The following is a 20,752-nucleotide window of genomic DNA, read 5'->3' on the forward strand; positions in this document are numbered from 1 at the left end:
TTATCAGGAGATGGACTTGTGGAATTTTTCAGGCTGGGTTGAAACTGTGGAATTTCATCAGTCACAGACATGGCATGAACTGAAATACCGTAGTGTTCAAAGTAGACATCTCTGTCTGGTGCAAGCAGAATACCTTTTATGTACACACACACCTCAGACACAGCTGTTTCCCAGCCGGTGTAGCAGAAAGCCCCCTTTGTACATTTCCCTTCTGGACATTGATAAAAAAAGAAGCCCCTTCTTGCCTGCGTCCCCATTTTGTGCATTTCTTTTTCCTTCTAAGTATTGGCAGAGACCTAGCACACTCATTGAATGGGTGCGGCAAGGCTCAGAGCAAGCCAGAAAGCTGAAGTGGCTTTCTGGAGGAGAAACCTACAAACTACATTTACATATCAATTAATCTTAGTGTTACTAAAGAAAACAAAAAAACTAAAATATTCACTTCAAAGACTGTAAATATATCCTGGTGCTAACCTAGCTCACTTACTGTCCCCAGTAGCCTCTGATCCTCACTACATCACACTGCATTTTCATACTTTTCTCACAGTGCATTTTTATATTTCATCTGTTTCATTTTTACCATGGCATTTTGTATTTTATATATTATACTTTTAAACCCTTAAGGAATGTATTCCCTGTAGAATGAAGTTAAGCCCTGGACCATTGTTAAAAACTGCACTGAAACTAATTGTAAAGTGATAAAATCTGCTATACTGGGCAGTCCCTTGAGTGAATGCGAATGTATGATGATTCAGTAGATAACTGAACACAAGGCAAGAGCCTCTGGCTGTTAATGGACAATAACCGAACCAGACAAACTTAACATTACAAAACTCAACTCTACAAGCCATTTTAAGCTAATCAAGCCAAGGAACTAATTCCTGGAACTGAGCACGCACCCCACTGACTATTCCTGTATCCCATAACAATACAGCCATTAAATCAATAAGTCAAGGGTGGATTTCTGCTTCAGGTACCAGCAGGCAGAGACCCCTGTGACTAACAGCTGTCACGCACTACTCAAAACCCACCATGACAGCGATCCCCGGAATGGACAGCCAAGAAGTTGCTGGGGATCACACAAGTCTTCCAGAAAGGGATAAAAGGCAGTGAAGCATGACCCTCAGTGGCTCCCTCTCATCCAGCATCTGATCTACCAAGACAGAAGGACAAGAAGGCAACCCCCTTCTGCAGAAGACGTCGCCTTGAAGGAAGCTGACCATTGACAGCAGATACCAGGGCCTCGGATAGGTAGATATACTGACACCAGGGCTCTCACAATCACTACAGCAGCTACTATACACTGCACTATGTGGGTTTATGTGACATGGGTTTGAATGAATGAGTGCATGTGTGGGTGTGGGTGTGTGCGCGCACACTACAGTGACTAGTAACACTCATAACTCAAAGTTTACATTTATAAGTTTATTGGTAACTTCACATCCCATCCAATAAATTAGAATTTATGATGATCCCAAGAGTTGGTCCTTTGTTGCCACCACCTGCATTCCTCACGTCCATTTTAATCCTGTTGACTAGTGCCACTTACTGTAAGCGTTTGGTACAACTAATGGGTTTTAAAGTACAACTGTCAGTACTATTAATCTTACAAACAATGGACCACAACCTAAACTGATGTAAATCAGCATCCCTCTGTTGGTAATAAAATGGCTATACTAGTCTATATCAGCTCAAGGTGAGGTCTGCTATGACATGTTTTAAAATAAAAACTAGTTTGTGCACTAAATCTTTTAAGCTCAATTAAGTTTCAGTTGACCAATACCTCATATTGCCATGGTTTAAAAATGAGCTCATGACCAAGGAGGTCCATATTTTAGAAGCATACAATAAAATGCCATTTAAACTCACCTGGACAGTGGCCAAAACAGACTCAGGCACTTGATACTTCAACTCGTTGGCAGTTTGCTGAGATTTTGGCAACAGGAATGGGTAGGAGAGGGATCTGTATTTGGGCTTCATGATCTTTACAAGAAAAAATACGTACAAATAAAACAATATTTTAGAACCTGCTTTTCTTTAGAGTTTTACATTAGACACTTTTATTGTATTCATATCCTTCTCATAATACAGAAAGTTGTGTGGAAAACTTCTTTAAGAATCGTGTGAGGATCACAGTGTATACCAAAAGTCTTCACTCCAACTTTGAACAGTCTTGAAAATACCCATGAAATCTGTACTCTTTTTTGCCTTTGTCTTGGCGAGAAACAAGCTTTCTGCTGGCCCCAGGCTCCTGTATCATCCTTGCGTATCTTCATTAACAAGGTTAATGAAGCCTTCACTCTCCAGTGGTGAGGACCATAAACCTGTGTCAGTGGTGATCGGACCCCCGAGTGGTGTGGGCTAGCCGTTGGACTGCCAATGATGGGACCTTCACCGCTCAGCATTCCTCTAAGGATTGGATCTTTACTGGATCCAACAGGCTCTTCACTGACAGATTTCCCTGGCCCGTGGACTTGGGGAACCAGGTCACAACTATTTTGCCCTGTTTACTCCATCTCCCTGACATACCACTGGTCTGATTCCCCTGATCTTCTCTGGGTATATTTACTGATCCCCTCCCTGTCCCTGATTGCTGCTTCACAGGAGGACCACTGTCAAACCTACCTTTGTGAAGTTCCAGCGCTGAATAAAGTGTCGAGCGATATCCCGTGCCGCTTTGCCATGTACCACAGAGGCAATGTCATGCCATGGCATTCTTGGTGTAGTATGTCTGTCAATGAAATCTCCACAGAGAGAAAAATATGGTTATACTTCACCGCAGGGAAATACCAGGCATGAAGAATATCATAGTCTCCTCAAACTTAACCCTTCCATGAAATAAAAGCTAGGACATTTGGAGTTAAAACTGAGGAGTTCAGCTCATGAGGGCTGGCTTCAAGTCCATTTAGCCATCATAGCAATAGGATATCTGGTTCTCACTTAGGAATTCTGCTGCCTTTTGCAGTTGCCAGATCAGATGGTCTCAATTCAGAAGGATAAAGTCAAAGGGACTTCTTAGGTAGTAGAGGCTTATGGAAGAAGACAGGGGAGTCCCAGAGACACAGGAGTTGCTTGCAGATTGCAATGGTACTTACCAGCGAATGGCTTGTCAAGCTGAACCCAGTCTTTAAAAACAAAGTTGCAGTAGTCCTTTCCATGCCAGAATCTGGTTTCCCCAAAGAGCTCTCCAACACCAGTCTTCAAACTGCGGATCGATCCTTTATCTGTCACAAAGAAATATAAAACACATGCTATTTAGATGCCCTCAATACATCACAGATGAGACTCACATTTCAACAGGAAAGCACTGGCATAACTTGCCAAAGCTGTTTTCTAGTTAAGTCTTTATGTTGGTTTCAAAGGAAAGAAAAGTTGACTGTTTCCAGTCTTCTGTTAACACTTATGGCACAAAATCAAGCACAAATCTTGCTGCTAATTGAAACTACAGGTTAAATCCTCTGCAAATTGTATTTAAAATTTACACTTTAATTATTTACACCTCCTCGATATTATGAAAGGAAGACTACTTCTATTAATATATAACCTCTGAGGAAAGTGTGCCTATATCTGTGTATAGGACTACGTTCTGACTATACAAATGACTAGCCGCTACAATACAAATAAATCCTAGTATCAACTTCCATTTTCTAGGATTCATGATTTTGGCTCCACATCAGAATAACTAGTTCCACAATGAGTAGCTGTGTAACTGAACCAGCACCAAATTGTACTTTCTTTTTTTTCAATGAGTCTTTATGTAACAATTTCAGTTTCTCAAATGGTCCTCTATATTGTGCACATGGATGCTGAATTTCAGTTACATGGTGAACACTAAAATCTTAGCATCTTTGCAATGACTTAGAAGCAAAAATTGCCCACTGCTCCTTTGCACCTCTTTTCTAGTGCATATGGGCACATAGATTAGGAGTAGAGTGAACTCTTTTCCTTCCCCTCTCAGAAAACAGGAAATGTCACATGGGATCAAACCAGAGTCTAACTCTTGCTTTCCTGCCTCTGACAGCAGCCCTATCAAAAATGGTGCAGCAATTACAGTATGCAAAAACATGTCTATAAGAAAAGTGTCTTTGCAAGCCCAGTGCTCTGTGGTTATCATCTATTCTGAAGCAGAAGGTTTGATGCTCCTTACCCATTTTGTCCTATATATGTTATTTTATTTTCATATGACCTGCCCAGGGTCATACCATAGGGATTGTTCAATGCTGTTAAACTTACAACTGGTCTCTAGGACTCAGTCAATGTCTAATCATATGATTTTTACCTCCATCTGGGCTATGCAGTCTCCCACCTGCTCCCATTAATTTTCTCACAACTAATCTGTTTTGCACTCACCAAGTTTGCGAGATTCTGCTTCCTTGATGGTTTTAGTACCATTCTAATCCAGTTGCTGGGAAAAGACAGAGAGATTTCTCTCCCTGAGACAATGCTAGCTGGAGGATCTTCCGTGTAGTTCAGCAACATGGTTTAGAAACTGAATCTAGTGTCTTTATTCTTCTGACCAAGCAGCCAGGCAGCCCATGACAACTTATTATAACATCTTTTAGAATTATCCAACAAAATATACAATAGCAACAATACTGTAACAATATATAAACAGGCAGCTGTTATATACACAACAGGAAGCCAGGCAAAGCCAAAATGCCATGCAACAGGTTGGCACAAATGATAACAACTGACCAGCTGCCATAGCAAAGGTACTTCCAGCTGGCAGTTCTGCATGAACTTCTAGTGAGAGACAGGTGGAGTGGGAAATCATGGGGTAGGCAAATAACAGATACGTGAATGCCATGGAATCAGGACACGTTTTATTAACCAGCTTTCTGAGATCAACATTGACTCGCATGAATGAATATGAAAGTGGTGACTGTCACATTCTGCAGTGCAACATATTCACATATGAAAACAGACTCTTTATGTAGGATTTTAAGCTTTTATCTTCAGCTGACTATTTATGCATTAAATGAGTACTGACGATGGCCAGAAAAAGAACAACGTGGTGCAGCATTAATTGTTTGCCTGAATTCCCACCCTCAGGAACATCACCTAGGATGTGATCTCTAGGATTTGTAAGATGAACCTAGATATTATGCCAGGTTTTAGGCACTTCCCAGTTCCTAAAAACTGAGGCAGCCAATTTCAGTCAGCTACCTGCTCAAAAAAAACACAGGAAAACAGATAAGCGGGTTGGGCATTGCACTTGGGCTCTGTCAGGTTACGGCAAGGTGACCGACCTCCAAAGTCCAAAGATCTCCACTGAGAAAAAAGTCCTGGTTGTCCAAACAAATCTCGTCTTAAAAAAACGAAACTATGGAACTGGGGTCACTCGGGACCTTGGGATTACCTGTCTTCTCACTAACAGCGATGTGAACCAGTAGTCATCGTTCCAACAAAGTCAAAAGAGTACCACTGATCTGAAGCTGGCGTACTTATCTCTCCCAGATATTTGTAACTAACTTCCTAAATGCTATTATTGCAAAGGAACTGTTTCATCTCACAAAGCAAATGAATTAACATAGTGCAAATAAATCAAAACTGCTGTCACTTGGCGTAATTATGCTCTCACACAAAACAGTGGTAAAACTCCCACTTTCTTCAGCAGAAGCACCTTCAGGCCAATGCTGAATACTTTGGAAAATTCTATCCATCGAGTGGAAGGTCAGAAGGGACCCATTTGGTCGCCTCGTCTAACCTCCTACATAACACAGACTTTGAACTGAGCCCAATACCTTTCATCTGACTAAGGAATAAAGCATAAAATAATCATTCTTTTCTGGATTAAAAACCTATACAGCTACTCCTCGCTTAATGTTGTAGTTAACAGTCTTGAAAAACGTGACTTTAAGCGAAACACTGTTAAGCAAATCCAATTACGTCACAATAGTTACTTACTAGCAGGCAACGGCCAAACAAAGTTATAACTGAACGTTGAGTGACTTTAAATGGGTATGTTTTCTAATAGATCAGCAATGTAATAACAAAACAACGTTAACTGGGACCATGTTAAGTGAGGAGTACCTGCACATGAATCCTTAGGCTTAGGGGACATGCCTAAGCCATCAGTCCTTTCCCAAACAACTGTCCTCTCACCCCCACAAACAATGCAGGGGCTGACACACTCTTGGCATCTGCCACAATCCATTCACTGCCATTCCAGAATGAGAAAAAACAACCATAACATCTCATTTTTTTTAAAGAAGCCAAACCCCTTCTCTGCCTGCCTACCTGGAAGAAAGCAGGCCCTCTCACCAGCATACGCTATTGCTGTATTCCATGGACAGCACTACAGACGATGCATTCCACTCCTTGCTCAGCTATGCACCTTGATTTGAGAACAATAGTGGCCAAATCTCCGTTTAAATACATGGCCATGCAGCCATGAATATCACTTTCATCCTCTTTCCCAACTTGTTATGATATCACACACACTTCAAAAAATTCAGTGCCATTTTAGCGGTATCATCAGTTCCAGTGAAATTCCCTGTACTTTGCATCAAGCGTATAAAGCTGGAATAGCCATCACCTAAAATCCAAATTAACTTCTCAAAGGGCACATACTATAGCCAGTATTTTCATTTTTAACTCTAAACAGAAATAAATTATGGTGTAGCGGTGCTATATTTACTTATTACTTATTTGTGCTCCAGCTTCCTAGAGTCTCGTAAAACGCAGTCTCTGCAGAAAGCAATTCTGCTACGTTCTCTTTACAGAAAGCAACATAAAAATTGAGGGCATAGAATAATGATCTCAGGGCCCCACCTAACTCTCACCAGGACTGGACAGCAAATACATTAACAGCTACAGCTTCTAGACAACTCCAATTCACTTACCCTTCTCAGACTCAGCAAGCCCTTGCCTGGACTCAGTGTGGTGATGAAACATTTTCAGATGGGGTTTTAAACTCTGGATTAAATTCTGTTGACTCCTACTAGGATTGCAATAACCTGCAGAGAGTTGAAATGCTCTACTTACAGCAAAAAAGCAATTCTTTAACTACTCTGGTTACCCAAGAGTGTTTAAAATAACATGCAGCTTGAAATAACTTTGGTTCAATCAATTGCAAGCTCAGCGAACAGAAAATTAGAAAATTAGAAATGGTACAATGATCAGAGAACGAATTCCTGATTTGATTTTAGAGCAAAAATAGGCATAAACTGCTGCTGCAAAAGCACCATCTGAGCTGGCTGTGACCTTATGCAAAACATACTCCTGCACATCATTCCTGCCAAAGGCAAAAATAAGCTTTAAAGTCAGGTTTGGGAATAACAGAATCTAAACGCCCCCCCTAATGTAAGTTCCTACCGAAAGGTTCATTTTCCACAGCTGTAGTAATGGAAGACTCGAACCCTGGGTTTTGAGTGAGCCCCCCGTCAGTGGAGACAACTATACGTGAACATTACATGGTGTACATCACAGGAAATTAGACATCACATGCACAAGAAGATGATAAATCATGTTTTTTTCCATGTATAGTTTGGGGCTGTCACATAGCCAAGTTGAAGATGTCATCTTTGTTGTGTGACAACTATTAATTAGCCAAATGCAAAAAACATTTCAACGCATTTCAAGCTTATTATGCGATGGTACAAATTAACCCATTCACTAACCCCAGTTACTGTTCTAGCAGTTTAGGAAACTGCTGATTTTCCTTCATGCCTGTAAACAGAGCTCCTCTGCCCTCCCCAAGTATATGCTCTGCAGACAAAGCAGTAAGGCACTACTTACTTGACTCGCTGTCGATGCTGCTCACACTGTCAGAGTGATGTATGCCATGTTTATGGAGCTGCCTATAAATGCTGAACCTGGCAAACTTCCTGGCTTTTCCTACTCCTTTCAGCCGTGAGGAATCCAGGGCATCATCCAAACTTTTCTGGTCTTCCAGAGAATCACTGAAAGGTTTTAGGGCTAAAGCTTCAGTAGATTCAGCTGCAGCCTTAAAGATACAAAAGGATGACAGTGAAGCATGGAAGAGTATCCATTTAATCTTTCACAGGATTAAATTCCACCCAAACTCTGCAGACACAACTCCCATTGAAATCAATGGGAGCTGTAAATTGCAGCTTAGTGGCTTAATGAGCAATGAGTGTTCACTCAGCAGAAAACACTGTAAATAAGAACAGTATATTCTTCCATGAAGTGCCTATAAAGCTGTCCTGGCTTAGTGCATGTTGTCCAGAGGCTCTCACACAGTAATCCCATTTTAATAAAAAAAAAGATCTTATCTCATTCAGTTCCCTAGAGCCAGGTTTTCAAAAGATTTCATCTCCTCGGGCAACTAATAAGGGCCAGGTATCCCAAAGTCCTCTGCATCTGGCAGCTCCTACTGTGATGCTTCTTGCTAGAATTTCCAGTTTAACCCAAAATATACCCAATATACTTATTTTGGTGCCTAAATGAGAGTTGAACTCTTAAAACACTAGCTCAGTTGTTGCGTTTTCTACATCACTCCCCGCATTCCTGTCCCCACATCCCAGCTAGCTAGCAGCAAAACACTGCTTTCCATGAGGTCTTCTAGGTATGATTTTTTTGGTGGCTGGTGGATTTGACTCTGATAAAGGGCCTTGTTTTGTATGCTGCAACCAGTAACCTGTGCACAGCCAAGCTACAACTCTGAACTCTAGGCTTAGATATTAAAATGACTTGTCCTTTTCCATCTTGCATGTTGGATACAACTATAGAACCTCTTGTGTATTCTGACTGAAGACTAGAGTGTACCCTTCATTAAATGTTAAGAGCAAAATATATATATATAGCATTCACTCTTACCGCTAGGTTCATCGTGGACTTTGTTCCTGAAATTCGCTTAACGCTGCCAACATCAGTCAGTCTGTGCTCGTCGTCATCCCACCTCCCATAGGCCAAGTCTATGCCACCAATAAATGCTATGGACTGGTCAATGATAACAAGTTTCTCATGATGGGCCCACAGGTACACTGAGGATGACACATGGTCTGGATGCCTCATCACCTGGAAAAAGAAAAATCATAAAACCCAGCTGTTAGATCCTAAACAGTTTTGACAAATGTGAACCTTTGGCCACAACCACAGGGCTTTTTTCAACCCAAAACACCTACCAACAGTTAAATACAAAGTGATCTTTTCTTTAGGATTTGTCACCACTAGAAAGTTGTAATGCTTCAACTCCACTGGTAGCGTTAAATACCACCCTCCTTGCATGTGTGTGTGTTTTTGTACCAATATACCAGTTCCCATGTATGAAAGCAAGTGATTTTACTGGGATAAGCTACCTCTGTACCACGATGGTTGCACCTATGCTAGGGCTGGAACCAGTATAACAACTAATTTAGTAAACAGTTATACCAGTGCCTCATCAGCATAGTTATTTACACCTCTCATTAGCATACACCAATTACCCCAGTGCAACTTGGAAGTACAGCCCAGACCTAGAAGATAATGAGTTGATGTGTGTTACACATTAGCTTGTTGATGGCTCTTGCAAATCACGGTGAGAGGAGAATTATCTCATTTTATTTTTCATTTTCTGAAATGAAAGAATGTGGGAAATAGTTTCTCTACATATATTTATTTAAAAAGAACGAGTTTCAAACAGAACTGCAAAAGATGAGGAATCCAATACTATGTAGTTTATTCTCATCATGAATCTCTTTTGTAACCTAAAAATATGTTCCAGCCAAATACATGACTGGGATGGCTTAAAAGAGAGATGGCTCCTCCTTGAAAAGGGTGTTGGACTAGACCTCTGATGGTTTCTTTCAACCATAATTTTCTATTATTCTATTTTTAATTTATCTGGGTTTAATTACCAAATACTGGTTCAAGATCTTCATTATTTTTGAGAGACGATTCATTTTCTGTTCTGGGATCAAACAGCATATTAAATAGGATAATGATATTCTTTTCAGGCAGGAATATAAACGTTGACTCTTCACTCTATGTCTGAGCAGAAATGGAGGCATAAAGAAACATCTCTGGATAGTGACTTTTCCATTTAATGTAAATTGCCAGATAAAACAAGCTTTGTGAAAATTAGATGGATAGTTTGAACAACAGAACCCTGACAGGGGTAAGCTAAACATATTTATACAGTACTTAAAGACATTTCAGTTGCTATAGTCAGGTACTGGTTTCCCCTACTGGTGAGCAGAAGCAGAAAAGAATATGGGTTAGATTCAATTCCACCCATAAGGTATGTAAATGGACTTAGGTGCCTAAATGCTGGTCTCTCTCACCCTGCTCAAATCCCTGAAAATCCATTCACGCATCTACTTTTGTAACAACCACTACCTTACCTTGAAGACTGAGTCACAAAAAGCAGGGTGGAGGAGGACGACCTATTCACCTTTTGAATCAACAGCTTTTCAGGGACTTAAGCTAGGTGGAACAAAATCAAAGGTACCTAAATAGACTAACATGCCTAATCGGGGGAACAGAACTGGGCCATATGTCTTAAAAGATCATTTTCCCATAGTGGCAATTGACACTATTTCTCAATAGCGTGTTTCATTTGTCTGTCTGCCAAATACAAAGAGTGGTGTTAGGTATAAAGAGCAATGAATATACTGGCAGTACACAAAGGTGCTACACTGTACCTTAATGTTGGGATGCAAACGCATCAGGGTCCTCTTGCTATATTCACTGTTGATTCCTAGGGCAAGTTCCACCTCTTTGTAGAGCATAACAAAAATTTTCACTCCTTGTTGCTGTCAGGAAACAAAGGATAAATGTCTGTTTAAATGGAAATCCCTATCCCCCAGCAAGGACATCCTTGGGCTTCCAGCTTCAGCTGAAGGGTAGGGGGAGGGGGCGTAAGCACGGTGCTCGTGCGGGGAAAGCTCAGGCTGAGATTCAGTTCCTGATTAGAAACTTCCACATCCAAAGACCTAATCTACTAAGATACTTCAGCTCCCATTAACATGGATGGTGGACCCTGGCACCTTATGGGACTGGGCTCTAACATGATTCCTTATGTGCAGTTTGGAGCCATTTTCTGCAATGATATATTGCAGACTATCTCTGTAGCTGGTTAATCTCTTTATCAGCCTTCTGGGCCACAATGCTTGAAAGCTAACTTCCCTTGCCTAATTTTGTAGGATTATGAATGAAAACCTTTGAGGTGTTGCTGCTCTATGATACTTTTTTTTTGCAGGGATTCTCTGAGTGAAAATATTGAGACAGAACCTTAACTTTTTCATGCCCAATACAGCAGAAAATGTGACCTTCCCTCTCCTCTCTGCGCTAACACAATAGTTTTCCAGCTGAACTTCCCTGTGTGATGCCGTGATGGATTGAGAGGTGCCACTATAAAATGCTGTGAGAGGTCCAAAAACTGGCAGCAAGCAATTGCAAATCCACAGACACTGGCAAGGGGAACCAGGGAAGGAGAACTACTTAAAACTACTTTTAACTGATTTCTATTTAAGTGATTGGATTTCAGGTTGATAGCATTCATTTAAAGCTTTGAAAAAAATTGTAGATGTGTTTCAGAACATGTCCTGTTGGAAAACTATTACAATACATGAATTTAACTTGCCATTTTCAGGCCCAGTTCCAGCAACCTGATTCACAGCCAGTAAAACCTGAACTGCATGTGCTTACTAACATCTATGCTGCACTGGGTTGTATTTTTCTTTTAGGGACTATCTACATGTAAAAAGGTTACAGCTACCCTGATAAGAAGAAACCCTCCTCCCCCAGTAGAGACACTATTTAGCTAATACCAACAAAAGGGGTTCCTTTGTGAGGACATCTTAAACCAGTTCCTGGAATCAAAACTGAAATGAAACAAAAGAACAAATGAAACAAAAAGACCTTTGGTCAATATAATGGCACCCATCATAGGGTTTCTCAGGGAGTAGCTATGTCGGTGTTCTGGCAAAACTTAAGTGCTGATCAAGCCTTGACAGAGTTTGGTCACAGCTAATGGGGAGACCCTCAGCTACTGAAAACCAGCGTAGCCCCACTGCCTTTAGTAAACTTAGGGCAGTTTCAAAAACAAAGATACTTGCCCTTCTACATTTACTTGAAGATTCATTAAACTTCCATTTGTAGAAAGCTTCTACTAACATGTAAACCACCCAAACTGTGAACCATTTTGTGCACCCCAAAACGCTGGCCAAGGGGAGTCTGGAGAAGCGAAGTACGCACGTCAAAGTATAGCTTTGCTAAGACTGCATGCTGGGCCCACTGAGCCAACAATTTATTGATAGGCTCCAAACGAGAGAGCAGGCAAATATTTCCATGGACATACCATGACACATTCTTAGCTCATAGCTGGCATTTACAGCCACTGGAAAGTCTGCATTGATATGGTAAACAAAGAACAAACACTTGCAGTGGGCAAATCCTTGTGAATATGCTTTATCTGCCACAAACCAAGGCAATGGTCATTAATAAATCGTTCAGAAAAAAATATTTTTAATGCATTTTTGGATGGGGCAAGACGACAGTTACTGAAAGGGATATTCTGGACGTATGGAGAGTCAAAGCCTTCCACTAAGGTTTTTAGCCGTTTCCTATATGACTGCACTCTATACTGCAGTTTTCAGTGGCCATGCCTTTCCACTGAGTCACCACTAATATCCTGTAATGAAGAAAACCACAAACCAGTATTTTCACTGGCTGAAGGAATTCAAAACTGTGGAAAACACTGTCTAGAAGCATGGGAAATCATTGCCTTTTTTGTCCAGCTTTTTTCAGAAACAAAAACATTTCAAAACTGCACTAAAGTACAGGCCACGTCAGCAGCAGTTATATAAATGGTTCAGGCAAGGAAAAAATGAGAGCCAGGGATGGAAGGCAGACATAGAGTGTAAATGAGAATGAAAGAGAGAAATCAAATAGTAAAGTCTTAACTACGCAGATGGGGGAAGATCCAGGATTTAGCAAAAGGGGAAGTGAGAGCAGTCACTTGTGTTGCAGGGAGGGCTGTACCCCGGCTCCCAGCCTCCTCCCCACCACCTGTGCTGTGGGAACCTCTGGGGACATTTTAAAGTCCTCAAAGCACCTAAAAATCCTCTCCTCTGCTCCCCTCCATGCTCAGAGCTACGTCCTCTCTCCTACCCTTCCCCTGCTCACCACTCCTGCTTTCCCTGCTCTCCCAGAACTGTTCCTGCCCACTCCAGCAGGGCTGTGAAGGGGCTGCACTCAGCTGGGATCATGACAGTGGCGATGGGTAGGTTCCCCTGACTTGCCTGGTCCCCACCCATCACCACTGTGTCTGCCGCTGTCCCAGCTGAGCCAAGCTACTGCGCAGCCTGGCTGGAGAGGGCAGGAGCAGCTCTGAAGTTTCCCCACCTGCTCAAGAGCAGTGAAAGCAGCAGCAGCAGCAGGCGGCAGGGAAGGTAGGAAGCGGACAGGGGATGCGTCTCTGAGTACAGAGGGAAAGGGAGGGGAGTCTTGCCTATTTGAGGACTTTAAAAACAGATCCCCTCTGGATCCACCCCTGTATGCAGAACTACCAGAGACTTGCATTTTACTGTGGTCCTTGACACAAGCATTTGCTCACTCTGAGTCAGTTAAGTCTCTGAGTCATGTTAATTACTATGCTGTCTGCAAGTTACACATCCCCGTCCAACTCAAATTAACAAGTTTTCACTTGATGGTGTTCTGCACAAATCACCAAATTATTTTTAAAAAGGCTGTTCACTTTAATGACCTTACTTTAACATCCTGCTCCTCCCCACATTTTCCACAGTATGGAACAGCAGGTCAGGAGCTCCTCCTCACAGCTAACATCTTCTCATAAGCAGAGTCATAATTAGGTATAAAATAGGATAAATGAGGAACGAAGGGCCAATCAAGGACTTCCATCTTAAACGGCTCTGAGCAGGACATAGGTGGGGCTGGATTGGGAAATGCTAAAATAGAAAATCTTACGTAGACAAACACTTCCTTACTTTTTGGGGGGAAATTCCATGCTCAGCTGCTCACTGACCTTGTGTGTGGATTTAAAATGTTTAAGTACAAACCAGAAAAAGAACACACTTAGCATATGCCAATAATATAAATGGACCCCTCTGACTTAGAAATAATTTATGGATACTCCTGAATAATTCTGGTAATAAGATCCTTATCTCCTGGGAAGACTGATAGCACCATTAGCAATTTAATAATGCTGTTTTGGAAGTAGGTGCATGTATCATAATTTAAGGCAATAATGCGAATGGAAGGGAACTGACACCATATCATTACCCCCAGGAAATGGTTTGCACCATTGGCCAAAGGCAGCCCATATGTAACTCCAGTGACTAGAGAGCAGTATGGTTCAATGTCTCTAAATCATGAGCAGCTTTTAAGGACAGAGCAGGGGTGGCGAACAGGAAGAACCAGCCACAGAGCATTCATGGGAAAGAAGAAACAGCTCCTGTATCAGGAATGGGGGTCTAGTTTGGGAGTCTGGAAAGTGGTATCAGTGCTCTGTCCCCTGGCCTTCCTGAAATGCCTCAGCTGGAGGCAGAGACAGCTGAAGAAAGCAGGGAATACAACCCATCTCTTGGCAAGTGCTGGCAGGATAAGGTGAAGAGCTGAAGGTCACTCAGTGGGTGATTGCTGGCCCCAACCCATAGCTCCAAGTTTCTCATTCCTGCTGCTGCTGCTGCTTCTGCAAACCTGATGGCAGGCCCTATGCTCCCTGGCTTTGCCCCGCAACCCTACAGCTTTGCTCTGCTGCTGGGGGAATAGGAAAAAGAGGAAAAGCTGAGGCTTGCTGCTCCGCCCAAATTATCTTCTACTTTGAAAAAATGGGGACCTGAACCAGTGAGAAGGCACAGTCTGCTTACTGCTTTCCGCTTCAAAATGCAGTCTAGTCTCCAGCGATTTCCTTCTACCACAGGTCGTTTCATAAAGATTTCTGGGCTCAGCCTAAAAACATAAAGAGGAAAAATAAAGCCTGTCATGTGCTGGGTTAACAACATTTCAGGTCTAATAATCAATTCCAATAATGAAAGAAAAACTATACGAATTTTTGTGGGAGGTGAGGAGTGAATTCCAGTCTCCCAGAATGATTCCTTTTTTCCATGCGCTCTTATTCTTTTATTTTTAACAACGGTGCCAAGCAGGTGACATGCCCCATACATAGAATGGACGGAGCAGCCAGTGGGACATTGCACAAAGTGGAGAAGCTTGGACTTCATACTTGAAACAGTAAGTTCTTGTACTAATACAGAATATTGTACCACTGGTAGAACTGAAAATGATATGGAGATTAAAAGACAAAACCTAAGGATTTTGGTTCACTTGACACCTGAACTACGTGAAACTTATAAAGACCTGTGCTGAATTTTGCTTGCTAGCTACACAAAAAGCAGCAATCATGGATTCACAGGGCAGAATGGATGATATTAGGTCATCCACGGTCTGAGTGCCCATATAGCAAGGCAACCACATATCACCTATTTTCTTCTGTATCAAGCCTAATAACTTGGGTTTGACTATAGCAAACTACTACAACCTGAAAACATACTTATGATAGAAGCATTTCTTTTTGAGCTTTCATAACTTTTGTGTCAGCTTTGCAATTCCAAGACATATGGAGAACTCAATGTTGCCTTATATAAAGATTTTAGCTAGGAGATAAATGATATCTCTACATCATTATCTGATATTTCACATGCAATAACAGTTTATTTATGATCCTTTTAGGGTGCAGGTTCATTTTAGTGAGGGTTGATGTAATACCTGGCTTTTCTACAGGTCTTTCCACCAAAGAACCTCCAAGAGCTTTACAGAGATTCCTTAATTAAGCCTCTCTTACTCCTGAAAGTTAGATGAATACTAATGGGCCAATTTTACAGATTAAATGCAGAGACATTAAGTAACTTTCCCAAGGTCATGCAACACTTAACAGCAAACTTTGGGTGAGTACAGAAGTTGCTTTTTTGTCACTAGAAGCACTTTATTGCTGTGACTTAATATAGGTGCATGGCTTTACAGCACTTAAAACTGGGTAGAACGCTTTAAATTAACCCTTGTTAAATGAGGTATTGAATTTGAAGCAGTGTATTTCACAGCACTTTAGCAGTCTACAGCACTTTAAATAACTTGTGTACACTGGTCAAATTTCTGACCAGTGGAGCAGCCCCAGCCTCCTAGCCTGGAAAGGGCAGGGAGCCTCAGAGGTCCCCATACCAAATGCTGCACTTCTGTCATGTTTAAGAGAGCTATAACGTCATAGTGCTATAAAAAATGCTCTAAATTATAGCATTGTAAAATGTTCATAGAGCACTGCTGTACACGCCCTTCCTGATTTTGTCTGTGGTTCCAGACATATCCTGCTTATAGGGAACTAAATCCATGACAAGATATATCATCTGGAGACAGGTCAGAACTGGGCAAGTCCAGAATATGGGCTCCAACAGTAAGCTTGGCAGAGCAAGGAACAATACCTGCTCAATTAATAGCTTAGGGCTGAATCTCGCCTACCTCTTAGACACGCAAGCGTTGTGCGGGAGAACATAAGGAACTTGTTCCTCCATTGTCTGGCCCCACAGGAGCTGAGCATAAATGCTTCTGTGAATCACTCCCCTCAGGTACATCTGGTTCCCCATGAGGGTGAGGAGAAGGTAGGGTGTGGGCCATGCAGGGTATGACTTGTCTGCTTCAATGCCTTTGGGATGGACAATGCATTAGGAGATATCCTGCCCCCTTGAGATACTCCCTTGCTGCATGGGCTTGTATGCTCCATTGTGGCAGTGCAATACATACTCCTTTCAAACTAGGTGGTGCTTCAGTGCATGATACAGTTCTTCAAGGTTATTTCTTAGGAGACACCAAAACTGATGATTTGAAGCATGCATTTTTGGGGCCAAGTGTTCTAAAAAGGCCTCTGAATGAAAACCCTCCCTGTGAGACTCTAAGATGTGCTGCCAAACCATTTGGCTGCACAGCTAGCTTCCATACTGTACGGCCTTTGAACACTGTGGCATTGTCTTGCACGTTCTAGCAGAGATGCCTGGTAAGAATCCAAAAGAAAGAAATACAAACCACCAATCTGTGATGAAAATTTCTTCTTTAGCTGCCTCCATTGCATTAGCAACATCTTCAAAGTACCACTTTGCATTTACATACCTGTAAAGCAAACACAGCATTTGGAGAAGTCACAGATGGAGAATTTTCAGCTTTCTAAACTGAAAGTGAAACAGTTCTTTGAATTCTCTCCCCAAAGCAAAATCAACTTTAAAGTTCACGCACCTGGCCAACACATGAGGAAAGCTTGACATCATTTACTACTGTCATGAACCCAGTATGATATAATAATGCTCTGCAACTCAGTCTCTCTCATCCTGTTTTTTTTTTTAAATGTCTGAGCTCATTTTGAATTTTGAAAGAGATGACATTGAATTGTTCATTTTGGGCCATACAAGGTTTTGGCACAGAGGCAGTTTCAGGAACTGCGAAACAGTATGAACAACAAGCGAGCTTGCTTTCTGTAATGGTTTCTGACTGAGTTAATTTCTGAGACAAAGCTGCATCTGGGAAACAGGCCAGAAGTACTAGGCTGCGATACTGGAAAGAAGAACTGTCCTGCATGTTATCTGACTAGCTCATTTCAGAACAGGTCAGCAAAGAAAGTTGTATTTAAAATATACCCGGTTCCACATCACTGATCCTCCTCCACTAAGACGACAAGCTATAAAGCCTCAGATGAAGCAGAAGGGTGACAATGGTGTCAGAACCAGACAGTAAGGGCCCCTCTACGCATGCAGGTAAAGGCTCAGTGGGTTCTAATGCATGATCCACACAATTATGCCTCCTCCTCCTGCCATCAGCTGATGGGGCTCCCAGCCACAGGGGCTCTCCACGTACCCTCACAGCTGGGAGACCAGCTGGTGCAATATCCCAGCTGGGGGGATATACCACACACCTCCAGGGCTGGGAGACTGTAGCAGCTGCAGTCTCCTAGTTGTGGGGGCCATGGGGTACCCCTGTGGCTGGGCTCCTTGTCAGGTGATGGGGCTCCCAGATGCAGGGGCATCCACTCCCATGGCTGAGAGCCAGTATTAGCTGTAAGTTCCCAGGCTCTGTGGTTCACATGGGCCCCCATGGGTAGGAGCTGCAATTAACTGAAGGATCTCCCAGATACAAGGGCAAGGGCTACATGTACAAATTACAGGTGGATAAAAACCATCTATACAATTATTACACATTTTCCAGCAATAACTTCTTAGCTGATTGGACATTTTTAAGGTGCCTCAGTTAAATTTGCACATGTAGCCAGTCTAAATTAATTGTGCAGTTAACCAGGTAATTGCATAATATATGTGAGGAGTAGAGGAGGCCTAAGGATAGGGGAAGCAACACTACAATGCACAGTTAGGATTGGATCCTCTAAGCCACTGATGCTGTGTGTAATGTTTACTTCTGTTATTTCAGGGACTATGCCACTTGGTGTGTGCATGCACGACAGGAGGCAGCAGCACATGCCCGAGTCAGCACAGCTGCTTGATGGAGAGGCTACAGGAATGGACAAGGCAAGAACTATAGGCTGAAGTGTTCAACAGCACTGAAGTCACTTAGGAGCCTAAGACTTACACCCTCGGGGCCTAAACTTCTACGAGCACTTGAACATTTTGCTTGAAACCCACAGTCAAAGTAACAAGTGGTTAGCAACTTCTAAATTAAGGAGCAGTTTCTATCCTTCATCTGGCATCAGACAAATATGACTTATATGTGCATCAAAACATCATTTTTATTCTTAAAGCAATATCCGATACATGGGTCAAAACTCCAAATAAATTCGGGCCACAATGCAAATTTATGCAGATTAGGCAAAAAAGCTCTGATACTTCTATAGACATCAACACTATCTATTGTCAGTGAATTAAAACACTTACATTATTTAGGCTTCAATGATAGATCAATAAGGCCAAGTGCCTGTTCCTATTAAAGCTTACCACTTCGCCAAAGTTCTCTCTCGCACAGCTGCATAAGACCCAAATCTGTGATCTTTCAGAAAGTTTTGGCCATTTTTCTGGATGAATTCCTCTATTCCCTGTCCCCACCATCGGGCATGTCTATAGCTGTTACACTTCAAAATCAATGACCTAGAAAATAACCAAAGCATGGAATGAATACATTGCATACATTTTGTTAGCAATGTTAGAAAATGATAATATATGAATTCAAGATCGATAACATCTAATCAAATGCGAAAAGTAGCCAGCTCTGGAGTCTATGGGATGTTGTCTTTTGTAAAAACTATTTCAGCTCCTAAATACAGTGATGATTGACAATCTGTAAATATAATAGATATGTACTGCACACATTGTGTATCCTAGATCAGTCCTTTCCCTCATACTGGTGCATGCCTCTGATTTAAATGGAAGAGCACCAGTGTAACTTGGAGCAGAACCTGGCAGCACCCATGCTAGACTTTTAATAAAAAAATGTATTTTCTGTTCTAACATGTCACAACAAAGCATAATCCCCCTATACTCTATTCTAACTGGCATGTCTTTTGTTGTGTAATTCTGTATGTGGCTTCAAGCAACATGTTCCCTTTTGCATTATAAAAGAACAGAAATGGGAGGGGGGAGGGGGAAGGGGGGAATTACTGGAAAAAGTTACTATAAAAAAGTAGTGTGTAAGTTAATATGCATCATGCCCTCCAGTCATGAGAAATCTGTAAGGAGTGTATGGCAGTGGCTGTACTTAAAAACACTGAATTAAAACATTCAAAAGACCTCCCAAATAGTGGTTTTCCAACTCAGTGCTGCAGAGACTCAGCTGGTGTAAAGGGTCAGAGCTCCACTGGCTTCACCTCATTCTCATCAGCTGCTCCCCAGAGCCAGAGTCTTCTCCCCACACAACAGGGTGTTAGGGCTCCTCTGGTGACTCTTCCCAATATGAAGGAGTAGGATCCTGAAGGAAGACCCTAGCTGGCTTCTGCTCATTTGCTATAAAAACAGTGAGTTCCTAACATCCCCTGGGTAGAAGGAAAGTGGCTCTTTTGTTCAAACAAATCTAAGTTTTAAAGTAAAAAACTAGAAAAAGTCTTAACATCCACATGTCTCACCTAGAGAGGTTGTCAATCCGCAATCCATATTTAGTTTCAGTCTCTTTCTTACCAATCTTAATTTTGAATTCTTTATCTACCAGGAGGACAAAAGCAATGGCTCCAGAATCTGGCTTCATGTACAGTAGGAAAGAGTCCTTCACAACTAACCACCTAGAGAGGGAGAGAACACATTTGCCCCAGTTTCACTCAGGTCATTCTTCAAAAGTGTTAGCTATCAAATAAGACAATGTGAGCAGAACCCTAAACAATTCACTAGGGCCTGAAATAGGTAAGAGACAGAAGAGACAGAAGGTAACTTATAAGGCGAAGCTGCTTAACCCCAGTTGTGTTTGGAAGATCGTCGAGAAGTCAGGAGCCTTATTTGTACTCCAACTTAAAAACCTGAGCAACTCCACTGAAGACAGTGGAGTTGCACCACTGTAAAACAAATGAAAGCGAAGGAAGTTTCAGCCTCAAGGTCAGTGATTCCAGCAACAGGTAGTATGCAAAATCCTTCACCTGGATACTCACACCAGCAGCCTTCTTTAAGTGAGAGGCATGGTATTAGGTTAAATGCATAAAACATGGTGAGGTTCAATTACTGCAGTAATAAGAGCCCTAGAAGCATCTAAGACAGGCAGAAAAACAGGGATGCTCCTTTTAGGCATTTGGACAATGATGATATATGAACATCCAAATCCAAGAAAAAGACACACCATTTGAATTAAAGTCAGATTCTCTACGACAACTTCTGATTAAAGC

At 41.9% G+C, this 20,752-nt stretch overlaps 1 protein-coding gene across 3 annotated transcripts in view; it reads right to left on the minus strand.

Annotated features, from left to right (window-relative positions):
- Positions 1-20,752, minus strand: part of PLD1 (phospholipase D1) — a 119,111-nt gene that overhangs the window by 37,837 nt on the left and 60,522 nt on the right. For 2 of the 3 annotated variants that reach the window (XM_090050913.1, XM_090050912.1), the window contains exons 9-19: positions 20,009-20,161; positions 18,888-19,037; positions 16,978-17,061; positions 14,775-14,856; positions 10,587-10,697; positions 8,782-8,982; positions 7,741-7,948; positions 6,846-6,959; positions 3,096-3,224; positions 2,626-2,744; positions 1,870-1,983 (exon numbers count right to left, since the gene is read on the minus strand). In XM_090050913.1, coding sequence (XP_089907039.1) covers positions 1,870-1,983; positions 2,626-2,744; positions 3,096-3,224; positions 6,846-6,959; positions 7,741-7,948; positions 8,782-8,982; positions 10,587-10,697; positions 14,775-14,856; positions 16,978-17,061; positions 18,888-19,037; positions 20,009-20,161 — 1,465 coding nt within the window. The remainder of the gene's footprint in view (positions 1-1,869; positions 1,984-2,625; positions 2,745-3,095; positions 3,225-6,845; positions 6,960-7,740; positions 7,949-8,781; positions 8,983-10,586; positions 10,698-14,774; positions 14,857-16,977; positions 17,062-18,887; positions 19,038-20,008; positions 20,162-20,752) is intronic. The other variant, XM_090050915.1, reaches the window with a different exon arrangement.

Source organism: Crocodylus siamensis, chromosome 6 (genome assembly GCF_052110815.1).
Source record: "Crocodylus siamensis isolate JL-2025a chromosome 6, ASM5211081v1, whole genome shotgun sequence".
Classification (NCBI taxonomy): Eukaryota; Metazoa; Chordata; order Crocodylia; family Crocodylidae; genus Crocodylus; species Crocodylus siamensis.